This window comes from Mus caroli, chromosome 7, assembly GCF_900094665.2.
Source record: "Mus caroli chromosome 7, CAROLI_EIJ_v1.1, whole genome shotgun sequence".
Lineage (NCBI taxonomy): Eukaryota > Metazoa > Chordata > Mammalia > Rodentia > Muridae > Mus > Mus caroli.
In genome coordinates, this window is record NC_034576.1 from 130,306,760 (window position 1) to 130,322,558 (window position 15,799).

Here is a 15,799-nt window from a genome sequence, read left to right on the forward strand (position 1 = left end):
TCTATTAATCAAAATATTGAACAGCCTAAACTATCCCTGGGAGTAACCAGCTCCTTCTCCCAGCCGCATAGAAAGAAACACCAAGCTGTAGCCTCCGAGTACACTCACTCACGTGGCTAGCTGTCAGTTATGACAGTGGATCTTGTCTTAATCTGGAGGACGGCTTAGCTCCAAATAAAATTACCTTGCTTCTTGTGCACATCTGTGTGAGCCTTTATTTCCAATTCTTGGGTTAAGAAACCAAGGACCTGTGAACACCCAGCCCAGACCCCAACCACCAATAACACCAGCCCTTTCTCTGTCCTTACACCTGCCGCTATGACATGCTAGGACAATGCCCCTAGAACACAAAGAGAGAGAGACTAATATTTGACTGTACTCTCTGGCCTCAATATAAGCTAGGCAAATGAAAGCTTGGGCCAAAAGATAAATCTTAAACCTAACTGCCTGCCTCTAGCTGGGTTTACTCTGGAAAGGTCAGGGGCACTGATCTGCCCTACGGGGCATATGAAGACTGAAGTCTCCATTTACTCCAGTGCCTATGGAACTTCAGGCAAGGGAAGTGCTGGACCCTCAGGAGCGATTCCTGCTCGTGATCCTTTTCAATCATATGCCCTCAACAAAAAGCTGCAAAGTGTCTCTGGAGAGTCCCCAGACAGCAGTGGGTGACATCTCAATCTGTGTCCTACTATGATTATCTGTTGTCTTAGGGCGACTTACAAAGCCCCATTTCCTACAGTACCCTCCTTCTTCCCACAGGGGAGCTTTCCTCAAACCAGGCTAATTCCTTCTTTTCCCCTAAAGGTCCAAAGACTATTCCTAAGCTGATTAACTCGAATTACAGTGTTACTCTAAGAACTTTCAATAGTACAAGGACCTCAGACTCCACACACCGACCTCTTGGACACTACTCCTTTGATGTTGAACAACTGTGACATGAAAACCCATCCCTGCTGCTACCCTCTCAGGGACAGAAAGTTCTGACACACAGACAGCAGGCAGCCTGGCAGATTCCTCACGAGCTCACCTCACTCCCTCCAAAGCCAGAGAGGGGGACTTCTGAACGCCTGGTTGCAACTGAGTCACATGCCATTTCCAAGTGATGGAATGTCCTAGTATGGTATTCTACACGTATGGAACAATAAGGAATGGAACTCAGTATGCCCCTAAAATTTCCAGGAATAACTAAGTAACAGGGACCACTTTTTCTTTCATCCATTTTGTTCTATGTACTTAAAACAATTGTGTGTGTATATATATATATATATATATATATATATATATATATATATATCATAAATGTTATTAAAATTTTTACAAATAAGTAAAAGTCTCAGACTAAAAATTTAAATTTACTTTTTATGTCCTGGCATACCTTAAACTATGTGTAAGCATATATTAAAAAGCCTTCTATGTGTATAATAAATTAAGGCTCTCATTTCCTTTCTTAAAACCTATTAAAATGGTATCTTTGGGTCTATGAGTTACTTCCTAAGATATTAAATGCTATTTTTTAATATAAAACAACAATACCATTCACAATATAGGTTACCTTGCTCTGTATATAATCAGGATGGCTATGTTCTTAAATCCTCAGGTATTAATAATGAATACCTTACCTTTCTAATTTCTAAACCTATATTTTACCCTAGAACTATGTCATTACAAAGCAAAACCTGTTTCCAGTCTGCCTCTGTCCTTTACAGACGTGCTTTTCTAGGTTCTTATCTTGTCCAATTTAAAGAGTCACTTAATGGTCAAGCTGTGGGTGTCTGCCCAGTGAGCTCGGAGTCAGGTCACACTCTGGTTTTAAGATCAAAGATATCTGACTTTATACTAAAATAATATCTGTAAAAATGTATTTTGGAATAAGAATTGCTAATGCCATTATAATGTGAACTAACTGATAGTCTAATCTGCGATGGTCCAGCGGACGGTCTGGCGTCATGTTTACATGCAACCGTGTGTTCTCATGCGCTTGCACTGCTATGTGTTCACAGAACCAAACTGTCTGAGAAGTAAATGGTCTGATTAGTTAAAACAGCCAAGCTTAACCACAGTTCTTTTTAATTCATACTGTAACTAAAATTTAAAATAAAAAGGGGATCAAATAAACAGTCTGAGCCCAGACACTGCTGCTCAGCTGCTTCGGCTCTGACCAGGTAGTGCTTTAAATATCCTGGGCTTAGAACAGAAACTGGCCTGTAGGATGTGCTAAGCCCCCTCCTCGGAGAGGTGGTCCTCTCGGCTCTGCTTTTAATAAAATCTAAAAACTGGGGCAGTGATTTAGCCCTGTACCTTTAACTTTTCCCAAACAATTAATTTACTTTTTTAAAAAAGAAGATTTTGTTTTATCAAAGTAATCTTATAGTTTCTACAAAATGTGACAGGGATCTAATTAAAGAACCGACCTTAGTCAGATTTATTAAAAAAAAAATCTGTCTGTTAAGCATCTCTGATATATCCACCAATGTACTATAAATTTGCCTTGATGTTTTTCTTTATTCTGTAAAACTATAAAAATGTCTTGAAATTGCTTCCCTGTTGGAACATGGAATTAAGAGAGCAACCCAATTCTGTGTTCCTGGGCAATGGTTACTCAAAATGGCTCCAGAATAAACTGTTTCTTATTTCCTTTAAGATGACAGCTGTGGGTTTTGTGTCGACAACCTCTGCCCTTCCTCACCTCTGCCCTTCCTCACCTCTGCCCTTTCTCACCCAGAGTATTCGGGAAACAAAGCCTGCCAGGCACGGACAAGAGGGGGCTATAAAGACTCTGTACTACACGCCGCATGGCTGGATGCCTTTTGGACTGTCTATTAACTTGCTAGCCACTTCTATTCTTAGGAGTGCTTTTTCTTCTCTTAATAAGCTATTTCCATTCCACACTAAAGGGTATTAACCTTTTCTCCACCCCTCCTCCCGGAGGCTACTGGGATTTCCACCTAACCTGTGCAGTGTATTTCTCTTATCTCTTAAACTAATTATGCCTGTGCTTCCTCCTGAGTGTTGCTCTCAGGCAGGCCATATGGTCAGAAAGTAGTGAAAGCTGGCTACAGAAGGGTTGCTGGTGTTAGAGAAAAAAAGCCAACATTCCTTGGGACCGTGTGAAATAGATTTTCTGTCCCCAAAAGGAATCACTTCCCTTGCCTCTGGCAGAAGTCCCTACTCACAAGTACTTATTACACAATTCAAAGCCCCCACACTAGCCTACTGCCCCCCCCCAACTAGCCTGCTGCCCCTACACTAGCCTGCTCCCCCCACACTAGCCTGCTGCCCCCACACTAGCATGCAGCCCCCACACTAGCATGCTGACCCCACACTAGCCNATGCAGCCCCCACACTAGCATGCTGACCCCACACTAGCCTGCTGCCCCCACACTAGCCTGCTCCCCCCACACTAGCCTGCTGCCCCCACACTAGCCTGCTGCCCCCACACTAGCATGCAGCCCCCACACTAGCATGCTGTCCCCACACTACCATGCTGTCCCCACACTAGCATGCTGCCCCCCACACTAGTATGCTTGCCCCTACACTAGCATGCTGGCCCCACACTAGCCTGCTGCCCCTACACTAGCATGCTAACCCCCACACTAATGTACTTGCCCCCACACTAGTATGCTTGCCCCTACACTAGCATGCTGGCCCCACACTAGCATGCTGTCCCCACACTAGCCTGCTGCCCCTACACTAGCCTGCTGCCCCCACACTAGCCTGCTGCCCCCCACACTAGCCTGCTGCCCCCACACTAGCATGCTGCCCCACACTAGCCTGCTGCCCCTACACTAGCCTGCTGCCCCCACACTAGCCTGCTGCCCCACACTAGCCTGCTGCCCCTACACTAGCATGCTGCCCCCACACTAGCCTGCTGCCCCCCCATTAGCGTGCTGCCCCCACACTAAGCAGGCTGCCCCCACACTAGCATGCTGGCCCCCCACATTAGCATGCTGCCCCCACACTAGCCTGCTGCCCCCCCACATTAGCGTTCTGCCCCCACACTAGCATGCGTGCCCCCACACTAGCCTGCTGCCCCCCCCACATTAGCGTGCTGCCCCCACACTAAGCAGGCTGCCCCCACACTAGCCTGCTGGCCCCTTTTATACCCCCACTCTCCCCACTCTTGCTATTCCATCACTCTTGCTATCTTGCTATTCTCTGTGCCTTGCTATCTCCATTATTCTTTTCTGCTCTCTCGGCTCTCTGGAAGATAGCCCTGGCCATGTTCAGTTTCTTCTCCGCTCTCTGTTTTCTCTCTCCTATCTACAATAAAAACCTTCCCCATACTAAAGCAGTTATTCCAGGAGTTTCCTCTCTGTGCTCCCTTGTCTACACCGAGTCAGTTTATAAATCATTTTATTAACGAGACTAAGAACCCCCAAAGGAAGCCTGACTTTCCCTGCAGGACGCAGGAGCCAGCTATGGGACTGAGCACGTGGTCTGAATAGCCCCCGAGATGCACTTCTGCCTGACTGAGGACGCTCTACAGAAACAAAGCCTGGGGGCTGAGGCAGGACTGGGAGGCAGGGAGAACTAACACAAGAAGCTGGAGAAGCTGGTGAGGAGGGCCTGGTTTTCACTTGTTTGACTTAGTCCAACCTTTTCCCTGGGCAGAGGGACTTCCCCAAGGGTATCTAGATGGACTTTGAGCCTTTCTGCTCTTTATTTTCTTATCTGTGAAATGGTCACAATGGGTACATTAACAATAGAAAGACTGAATAAGTTCCTGGAGAAGACATAGGTAGGCTTTACAAATACTAGTTTATGAGCACTGAGCAAAACGGTTCAGTGCTCAAAACGGCCGACCGAGGCCAGAACAGGACTGGATAGGACGGGCTCCTTCCTAGCTGATTCAGGGTCACCAACTACAAGGAGTAAACAAGTAAACAACAGCAAAATCAGCACGTCACATTTCTGGGACCTGTCCAGGCCTTACGTTCCTCTACAGTGAGACGAGGGTCATAAAAGTGCCGACTTTACAGGGTGTGAAATAAATAATGAAACCCAGAGGGCACTTAGCACAGAGCTTGGGACAAAATGTAAGACCTGTGGAGTCCAGTCTCAGGGCTATCCCTCCCAATGCCATTCTGCTCAGACTCCCTCTGTCAGAGGAGAGTACTGGGCCAGAGGACCTTCCAACTCAGTGGAGGCCTCTGGCTGGCATCCTAACAACCTCACATGCTGAGTACACCTCAGTGGGGATATGGCTGACCCCACCAGGTAACAGCAGGGCCACTTACGCTTCTCTCTGTACGCCCCCTACTCACCTCCTTCCCAGGGACACTTGGAAGTCTCTTTTTGTACTTCTAAACTGTGGTGGGCCCTGGACCCTTCCCCACCTCACTCAAACGGCTTCCCGTGCCTGTGCTCACCTGGCTGCTGTCCTTGGCTGACACATCTGCCATGTTGTTCCTTCGGGCCTGGTGCATGGTCAGTGCAGCTCGAGTGGCCCCGCCAGCCACACCAACAATGCACTGGGTGGGGAAAAGAGAAGAGTGAAGGTCAGGGCAGTCTGTGCTGTGGAAAGGCAGGCCCTCCTGTGGGCGAGCGCATAGGTAACTCACCCCAGCCAGAGAAAAGCGGGTCTCTAGTGACACCTCCCTTCCGCAAACACCCAATGCAGTCCTTGGCTTTTAGTTCTTACTACTGAATCTTTAAAAACCTGTTCCCGAAGTTGTTCCAAGAGAAAAGGGAAGCCTTGCCAGCTATTATTACCCTGTGACCCTGACTGTAGGAAATTCCAACTTCCTTTCCCCAAGGATCTTTTTGCCCTCTTTGAATCAGGGTCTTGCCATGTAACCTAGGCTGCCCTAGAACTTGTAATAGTCCTAACTTGGACCCCATGATACTAGAATCACAGGGGTGCACCCTGCTGGGGTCGTTTTAAAGCCACACCTCTCATCTCCTTGGCTTGCTTTGGCTGCATCCTCTCTCTCTCTGACTGATCGATAAGGTCCAGTCTGGTCTTTGACTTCACGCTTACAGTCTGCCTCCTTATAAGTCCTTTCTTCTTCCTGTCCACTGAGCACTTCAGGCAGGTCCACACTTACTCCAGTGGCCCTGGATTAACGTACTTACATCTCTCCTGAGATCTCTAGAAAGCAACTAGAGCCACTGATAACTTTGATCATCGAGTCTCTTGTAGATGACAGACACAGAATGATGACAGACAGTTTTTTGATGAAGCTTAAGTATAGCTATAAAGGCGGAGGAACTAATTTATTCAAAATCAAGAGAGAAGTGGTGTAAGATGAGGCTCAAGTGACTGGCAGGGAACAGTCTGGTTCCAAATAGAAAACTGGAAGCCTTTAAGGTTTCCAGAGAGCAATGGCTCAGGCAAGTAACCTAATTTGAGACCTACGTTTACTATTGTGTGTGTGCACATGCACACACGTGCTGATGCATGCATGGATGTCAGAGGAGAATCTGTGAGAGCCCCTGCTCCCCTGAAGCCAGGTGGGCAGGTTTGGTTACTGCACCTTGATGGCCCACTGACCCTAGAGAAATTTTAATTCAGAACAAGGCTGCTCTGGCCAGAGATCACGTCCAAAGATGTTCTAGGTCTGTGTGATCCAGCTGGAATACAGATACACCTTTAATCCCAAGGTACAGAGGTAAGCAAAATTCTGAGTTCAAGGCCAGCCTGCTACAGAGCACTTACGTATCAGGCAAAGAAAAGCTTAAGTGCAGGTGTGGTAGTGCACGCCTTCAACCCCAGACAATGAAGGTAGAGTTAGCTTGTAGAACGAGGCACCCATGTTTGATAGTGATGTCTAATTGAGTGGCAGACAAAGTGACAGATCAAGGAAAGATCTGACAGAATGGGATCTACCCAACTCTCCTGAGAAGAGAGAGGAGAGGGAAGCTGCTCAAGGGAACATTGCAGACAGAGGATGCAGTCTGACCAGGACAGTTCTGCAGTCACGGGTTAAAAGAGAACAAGAAGGAGCCAGAAGAATAGAAAAGATTGCTAGAGTTACTTTGAGGCCAAGCAGAGCAAGCCAGACTGAATCAGTGAGCTTGGAGAGGAGTTTGAGCCAGAACAGCTGAGTTGAACCAGGCAGTCAGAGCTCAGGAAGAACAAGAAAAGGTGAGCATTTTTAGCAGTAAGTCTCAGAGGCTGAACACCTAGGCCTAGACAAGATTGTATGGAAGCTGGGAGCTTTCAGGACTAGGTTGGAAGACAGACGCCGTGAGCCTGGGACATGACAGTTACTACAGGAGAATAAAAGTTCCCTGTACAACTGACTTTCAAGAGAGCATCCGGCTGTGAAAAGGGCTACAGACTCCCTGGGAAGGAGCTTGTCCAGCAGAGGGGCTGCCAGTGAGGGAGGGGGATGAACGGTGGGAAGCAGGAGGAAAACCGGAAGATCTGAGCGGAAAGCGACAGCTGAGGTGAGGAGGTAAGGGTGACAGCCAGCTTCTGGCTGCTGTAGCTGTGGAGGGAGTGCTGGTCACAGACTCAAACTCTGCCATGACCGATCTTAAGGGGAAAGACAGAACCTTGCTCTGGGACAGTAGTTGACAGACACGGGTCTCAGAGGCAGAGTTTGCTGCCGAGTCTGAAAGATATGCCAGAAGTCACAGTCCCCAGCTACAGCAGTATCTTCTCTGGGGTTTCCTACCTTGATGATAAAATCAGGGGCGGAAGTTAAGGTGTGTGCAGCATTTACTGCCTGTCCTAAACAAAAAGACTGCTTTACCCCAAATACCAAAAGTGCCCGTGGCTTGGCTGCTTGGCTGCGGTATAATGTGCCCGGTACTGAGTCTTAGGGCTTTACAGCTCTAAATACCTGACTGTAGTGATGTGTTTTCTGACCCTGCTGGGCCTGTCTCCTCATCTGAAGGTGTTGTGAGGGCAAGTGAACCCCACCAGCTTCAGTGGTGATTTGTGCCATTGCGCTCTCTCTCTCTCTCTCTCTCTCTCTCTCTCTCTCTCTCTCTCTCTCTCTCGTGTGTGTGTGTGTGTGTGTGTGTGTGTGTGTGTGTGTGTGTGTGTGTGTGATTTCTTGGTCCTGGGATCATAAACTCTTCTCCTTCGGGACTCAGCCTCAGGTAGAGCCTTTCTACATCCCAAGACCATTCCTCACCTGGTATGCTCAGAACTGTAACCCCATAGCTATCTGTGTAATTATGTGCCATTTCCGTTAAAGATGGGAGAGTCTGTGGCCTGGGTCATCCATGCAGTAGGCACTATAAAGATGTTTTACTGAAGAATGACAAGTGGCGGGAAGCTAGCCCCTAGATTCTGGTGTTGGACCACCCTTCACTCTCAGCTCAGAGCACCCTCACCAGCGTGTGCTCCAACATGGCCCTGCACAGGCTGGCTGAGGCACAAGGGCTGTCTGGTCAGAGGATCAGAAAACTTGTCTGTGTCTCAGTAGAAACATATGAACTTGGTCCTTTTCGAACTTCCTCCAGTACAGGGACTGGGTAAGCCACATATGGCATCGGTAAGGATGGTATCTCAGGTAGAGAAGTGTCCCAGAGGTGGGTACCTTGGCTAGGTTGCTGGTACTGACAGTCATGGTGAAAAAGATTGGGTACATGGGAGCCATAATCTCTAGGAACATGGCTACATCATTGAGGATGTCGGCAAAGAGCCTGTGGGAAGATCAGAGGTTAGAGGTCACAAACCGGAGACTTTATAACAGCAGATCCTCCCTCCTCCCCACCCCTCCTCCCCAACCCTCCTCCCCACCCCTCCTCTCTTCTCACCTCCACTGCTTGGCATTACAGTCCAGTTTGCTCCTGTTGGGGATAAGAGGTTGTTGCAATTTAGAACACAGGAAAACTGCTGTGGGCTGTAAGGAGTTGTCAGGTCACAGTCAGGTCTACAGGGCTCAGGGTGGAAATATACTGAAGGGGCTCTGGGCAGCTCCAGCGTGCCCACGGCGTGCCCACACGGCTCTGGCAGGCCGTACTCCCTTCTGCCTTGCTAAAAATTGTTAGGTTACATTCCTAAAGGAAGCTACCAGGGTCTGCTCCCTTATTTGGGCACTGCCTCCTCCTGAGACTGACCACCAAGAACCGGCCACCACAGTATTGAAGTCCAGCAATCAAAAGCCCCCTTTGTCCCCTAGTCAAGATGCCCAATGAAGATTAAATACCTCATCCTAACACGGGGCTCCCTTTGTACCTTTATTAACTGCTGTTTTCCCATGGGCCACATCTGTCTCCTCTGTCCAGAGGCAGTCCTTTGTCCTCACTCCGGGACAGATGCCCTTTCTCCCTAGTCCTCTCCCTCCTGTCTTTGTCCCTCACTCCCTGCCCTTTGTCCCTCTGGGACGAATCAATCTCCTTTGTGCTTTGGTCTTGGAGGTCTGGGCAGAAACGGCTCCTTACTTACACTTCCCTGTCACTGTGAGATCAGGAATTCTTTAGCTGCTTTTCCCCTCCCCAGAAACTGGGCGACACCCTTCTGCAGCTCTCTGATAACAGTGGGGAAGAAAGGCCTTGTAGCCCTTCTCAACTCAGCTGCAAGATAAGTTCACAGTCCGATCTAGTGCTGGCTCCATTTCCCTTAGCAAAAGACTGGGCCAAACTAAGTCACATGGTGTAGAACTTCTACCACGCCTCTGAAAAATTGATGAAGGTCAGATTGCTGTTTGGGAGACTTGAGGTTTTCCCCTTTGCCCCGCTGTGCCCCCCAACCCCGCACCCCTTTATTACATTGCGCATGGCTGCCACCTCTCCTCACCTCACTCCTCTCTGGGTTTTGAAGGGAAGGCCTGCTCCTTTCAGTTGGAGCCCCACCATGCTGTCCTTGGCAGGATGCTATATGTTTCCTAAGTGGTCTCCTACTGCAAGGTGGGGAGCTCTCTCATGATGAAGCTCTCCTGAAAGGTGATTTTCTATCTGCCTCTCTGAGCAGTGTTTTGTTCCAATATTCCCAGTCCCCTGAAATATGATCCTTATCTGGGAACGTCTTCAGTGAGTGCTGGGTATCTCGCCTGTACTGGCTCTGAGGAAACATTCTGTTTATTGACAGTTCTCCCACTCTCTGAAGAGGCTATTCCTGGACGATTCTCCTTTTCTCTTTGCTTCTTTCAAAGGTAACTAAGTCAAAGTCTGTACACTTGGAACTGCTTAATACCCAATTTGGTATAATTTCAGGTCACAGACAGTGCAGGCTCTCTTGGCTCACAGAACAATGGGTAGGTGGGAAGAAGACCAAGGGAAATGCTGCCCCCCCCCCAATATCCAGGCGTAGGGTATTCTGTTCTACAACACTGCAGGTGGCTACCCCTCTGTCTCCATTCTACAGAGTTGGTTATCCTCTGGCCCATGCATAAGCACCTAAGAACTTAGTGTTAGGAGATGTTGCAGGGTAGTCCAGCCCAGAATCTGCACTGTTAGCTCCAGATCTTTCTCTGGAATCTTTCAGAGGGAGAGGGAGTCCTTCCAGGCCGGGCATACTATATACGCACCGTGGAGTTGCTAAAACATGGACACTCTTCACACCTACCCAGCCTGATGCTATGGAAAGAGGAAAGGCTTCAGTCCCACCCCAACAATTACAGAGTGAGAACTGAGAAAATAACTTCCCTCTTCTAGGCGTATTTCACATCTTGAAATGTACCTTTGTCATCTTCCTCTTGTCAGTTTAGGGGACTGAACCCAGGGTCTTGCCCACAGCAGGTCAAACGCTCACCTCTGCTATATTCCCAGACTTGCATCTCCAAAATGCTCAATCCTACCCAGAAAGCCTATGGGGACTAAGGTTAATACAGAATGCACGTGGGACACAAAATGTTAAGCACTTTGCATAGTTCTTCTCATTCAATCTTTTCTAGCAAGTAAAGCCTCACTACTACCACTAAATGGCACTGGGAAGTGCTACTGGAATCAGCTGACTGCAGAAGAAAAACAAACTTACCCCTTCCACCAGGCAAAGATGATACGGCCCAACATGCCAGTTGAATCTGGGGATGAGAAGAGTGCCTTGGTAAGGGCAAGGAGGGAACTCAGGAGATTTCAGGGTAAGGCAGACACTGGCACTGAATCACTGATCCACTTCGGGTCATGCTGCACTTGGGAAAACATCTGGTGTGATAAATTCTAGACAGATTTAAGGCTGAGGGGTACGCTAAGGTCAGCAGCTTTTCACTGTGTACAGATTAAGCAAGAAATCTTGTTTGTAGCATCGCTAGATGGGCTCTGAACACACGGAGCTGCCTCCTCAGCCTGCAATGCTGCTAATCACAGCAAAAGCTTGAGATAATGCAAATGTTTATAGATGAGGGGATGCACAAAATCTTGGGAGATCTACTCGGTAGCATATTAGACAGTAGTGAAAACCACCCGAACCAGCTATTCACATCGACATAATAGTGTATGAAAGACTAACTCACAGAAACTACATACAGCGCAATGTGCTTTTCAGAAAGCTCTCGTGTTGAGGAACACATATGTACTTGGTACGAGTATGCCAAAGTTTGTCTATAGCTGTCGCTGTAACCAAGTGGTAGGGCTGAGTAACTTTGCGAAAGGTAAAGTTGTCTGGCCCACAAGGCACCTGCAAATTCAGCCTGTGCCCTGCGTGGAAAGAGCGGCCATCCGGCCATGCAGGAGGATCACGGGGAAGGAATGGTTTAGAAGCAGACAGCCGGACAGCTGGGAGGGACAGACCGAGGAGGGGAGGACTCCGTTTTGTTTGAGTTTGAGGGCAGAGACCTTCATGTGAGAAGGCTGTACTTGCATAACCTCCATGCTTGCGTGCCTTCTACTAGACATGCAGGACCTCGGGCTTAGGGGATGTTTCTGAGAACTCCGACGGACAACCACCAACCCTCCTGGAAGTCTGGGAAGGATCATCCTATTTCACAGACAAAGCAACTGAGTCTCAAGGGAGACACACGAATGGACTGGAGCATCTTATAACAACTGTTTTCCCAGCTTTCCTGAAAGACTGGTGTCATGGGAACACGGGGTCTACCTTCCCTCACGACCACAATCTCCCAACAGATCTCATGTGTACGACACACTCCTACTCAGGCTCTCTACCTCTCCGTTTCTGTCCCTCGCCTGGACCCAGAATACCCATCAAAGCAACTTCATAGGTACCCAACTCTCTATACAGTACAAGTTTTCACTTGAACTGCTTTCCTTCAAGGACATTAGATTATATACAAAATTTTATGTTTCAGATTTTTATATTAGATCCGTTTGTTATCTTGAAAATGGTGAGATTACTGCTTCTGAGAGAGTCACTGAGGCAGGCTCCACGTTTTCCTTTTAGTTTTGTACTTACATCAAAGGGCATACATCCTCCCCAGACCATTTGACGGAGACGAGGGGAGGTCTATGGATCAATAGAAGCAGTCCCTGGGGCCCCAACACAGTCTGGAAAGTGGCATTATGGTAAAATAATGACATAATGTCCTACCTATTATCCAAAAGCCAATATTGTCTACCAGAATAGGAAATTTAATTCTCACCTCCTCTTCGCCTTCTTTAGTCCAACTGATAAATTAGTAATTACCCGTCCACAAATTATATGTGAAACTACTGTAAAATGCCTGCCAAACATTGGCAGTTAAGAACAGGACACACTGGGGCTGGGGAGATGGCTCAGTGGTTAAAAGCACCGACTGCTCTTCCAGAGGTCCTGAGTTCAATTCCCAGCAACCACATGGTGGAATACAACCATCTGTAATGGGATCCAATGCCCTCTTCTGGTGTGTCTGAAGAGAGCAACAGTGTACTCACAAACATAAAATAAATCTTTAAAAAAAAAAAAAAAAAAGCACAGGACACACAGCCTGCAAACTGCCTTTGCCTGGTGAATTTCTGACCCCAACCATTCCTGAGCCAATGCCACACTTGGAGGCCCAGGTCTGGGTGTGTAGTGCTTGGCACCACGTTTGCCTGCTGAGTTCCTCTGACTACACCAACCTTCATGACATCCCCACACAGGAAGGTCCAGTTCCAATCCAGCAGCTGTTCATCGGGTGTCCCTAATCTAGTTTTGATCATGCAGTTCCTGCACTGGCTCAACCTAAGGCAGGCCATAATCTCACATCAGACACAAGACTCAAAGCATCTAAGTCACATCAGAAACCCAGCAACAGCAACGGCCGACAGAATCCATCCCCACTCAGATCCCGTCGTCCTCCAGTGAGGACTACGTCAACCCAGGACACCAAACATAAAAGAACAATCGCAAACCTCATTCAAGAATGCAAGGAGGTTACGAAAGCCTCAAAAATCAACTCAATCAACTTAAGGAGGATGGCAGTAAATGCCTGAATGATGTCCAAGAAAGCACTGACGGAGACAACTCAGTATCTGAAATATAATTCAGTGAGGAGATCTAAATACTGAAGAACTCACACTGAAAATAAGATGGACTGAAAAACTCAAATTGTGTAAGTATATAGATCAAGCAGAAAGTAGAATGCCAAGATCTGAAGATAGAGCAGAGGAGTTAGACCACACACACACAAGGAACACCAATCAATCACCAATCAATCAATCAATCAAAGCATATAAAAGGAACATGGAAGAACTGTGAGACACCATGAACAGACCATATCTTTGAATTTATAGGAACAAATAAACAAGGATTCCTGGTTGATCTTCACCAAGATCATAGAAGAAGACTTCCTCAATGTAAGGAAAGACAAACTCACACAGATACAAGGAGCACGTGGAATACCACACAGATAAGACCAGAGAAGAAACTCCCAGGACACTCTGCAGTTAAAGCACTAAATATCCAGAACAAAGAGCAGGCACTGAAGGCTCCAAGAAGAAAATCCCAAGTCACTTACAGAGGAAAGCCCACCAGCATAACAACTCATTTCTCAAGGGAAACTAAAAATCAGAAGGGCCTGGAGCAACATACTTGACCTACTGCCAGCCTAGGCTACTGTACCCAGCAGACTGATGAAGAAACAGGATAAAAGAGCCCATGTACACTAACCCAGCCATACAGAGAGTTCTGGAAGCACTACTTTGGACTAAAGAGATGAGATGACACAGCTGAGACTATAAAAACAAAACAAACGAAGCAGTAATTACTGAAACAGTATATGACGAAGAACACAGAAAGAAACAAAAATACGACAATCAACACATACCTTTTAATAATAACTTTAAATATTAATAGTCTCAATTCTCCAATCAAAAGACATGGGCTAGCTGAATAGATGAAGAATCAAAATCCACCTACCTGTTGCCTATAAGATACAGGCTCCTATCTTCAAGTCAGGCAGAACCTGAGAGCGAGCGGTTGGGAAAAGTATTCCAGAACAGAAGCAGAGGAGCACTTCCACCCTTCTCCTAAGAAGCGGCATCACTCCAAATACCAAAACAGTAAAGACACAACAACGGGAAGAAAACCACAGGCCTATATCCCTCAGGAGCACGCATGTAAAACCCTCAGTAAAATACTTGCAAACAGAATATAGGCAGACAACACAAAGGCCATCTACCAAGATCAAGTTGGCTTCATCCCAGAGATGCAAGAATGGCTCAACATATGTGTCAATACATATAATAAATCATATAAATGGACTTCAGAGACAAAAATCACATGATCATATCAAGAGATGCAGAAAGGGCCCCTGACAAAACCCAACAGGACTTCATGATAAAGTGCTAAAGAGGGAAGATACCTCAGTGTAACCAAGGCTTCTTACGGCAAAACCACAGCCAACATCATCCTCGACAGAGAACACTCAAAGCAGTCCCATCATCGTCACGACTGAGATGGGGCTTTCCTGACTCCTTTCAATGTAGGGCTAAAGCGCTAACCAGAAAGAAACCAAAGGCATCCAACTAGGACAAGAAATCAAATGATCCCTATCTGCAGATGATATACGGGAGGTATCCTAAAAGTTCCACCAGATGTCTAGACAGAACCCAGGGTCTTGCCCATGGCAGGTCAAATGCGCACTTCTGCTGTATTCCCAGACTTGTATCTCCAAACAGTTCAATCCTACTCAGAAAGCCTAAGGGGACTAAGGTTAATACAGAACGCAAGTGGGACACAAAATGTTAAGCACTTTGCATGATTTTTTTGAACCTTTTCTAACAAGTAAAGGCTCACACTTCTACTAAATGCCACTGGGAAGTTCTACTAGGCCAGGATGTCTGCTTTGAGACGGTGCTGTCTATGTACGTCAGAGAAGCTGAACTCACAAAATCTCAATAATATGGTTGCCTAGACAAGACCTGACCAACGATAGCAGCTGACATGCCAGCATGGACAGGAGGGGCTGCAGGGGGCTCCAACCCTGATAAAGAACTACAGGAAGTTCACAGTTGCCGAGATTAGGAGAATCCATCTTCTCTAAATATATGCTCCTTGATAGGTTGTCTAATCCCAACAAAAATGAACTCAGTGATGTGTGTGCATGCGCATGTGTGTGTATGTGTGTAACAATAATAATTCAAAAATAAGAGGCCATGAATTTTAAGGGGAAGAGTGCTGAAGGGAGAAGAGGAGATAAATTATGTAAACATAGTATTCACATATTAAATTTTCAAAAAAATAAATTTAAGAAAAGGAGACACAGAGTCGGCTGGCCTGGGGCTGCTTGGAGTTCCTCTATGTGAGAAATAAATAACGCCATTGGAGTTCCTCTACGTGAGAAATAAATAACTCCACTGGACTGGCTACTGTCGGCACTAAGAGACACACTGACCTATACGGAAGAGGGGCAACAATGCCTGACCTATACCTGACTACTAAAATAGCAACTGCGAGCCGGGCGTGGTGGCGCACGCCTTTAATCCCAGCACTCGGGAGGCAGAGGCAGGCGGATTTCTGAGTTCGAGGCCAGCCTGGTCTACA

General features: G+C 47.0%; 1 protein-coding gene across 1 annotated transcript in view; it reads right to left on the reverse strand.

Annotated features, from left to right (window-relative positions):
• The window catches only part of C7H16orf58 (chromosome 7 C16orf58 homolog), a 27,167-nt gene that overhangs the window by 8,572 nt on the left and 2,796 nt on the right, over positions 1–15,799 (reverse strand). Inside the window, exons 3-6 of the mRNA XM_021167034.2 lie at positions 10,877–10,922; positions 8,716–8,748; positions 8,496–8,601; positions 5,370–5,471 (exon numbers count right to left, since the gene is read on the reverse strand). Coding sequence (XP_021022693.1) covers positions 5,370–5,471; positions 8,496–8,601; positions 8,716–8,748; positions 10,877–10,922 — 287 coding nt within the window. The remainder of the gene's footprint in view (positions 1–5,369; positions 5,472–8,495; positions 8,602–8,715; positions 8,749–10,876; positions 10,923–15,799) is intronic.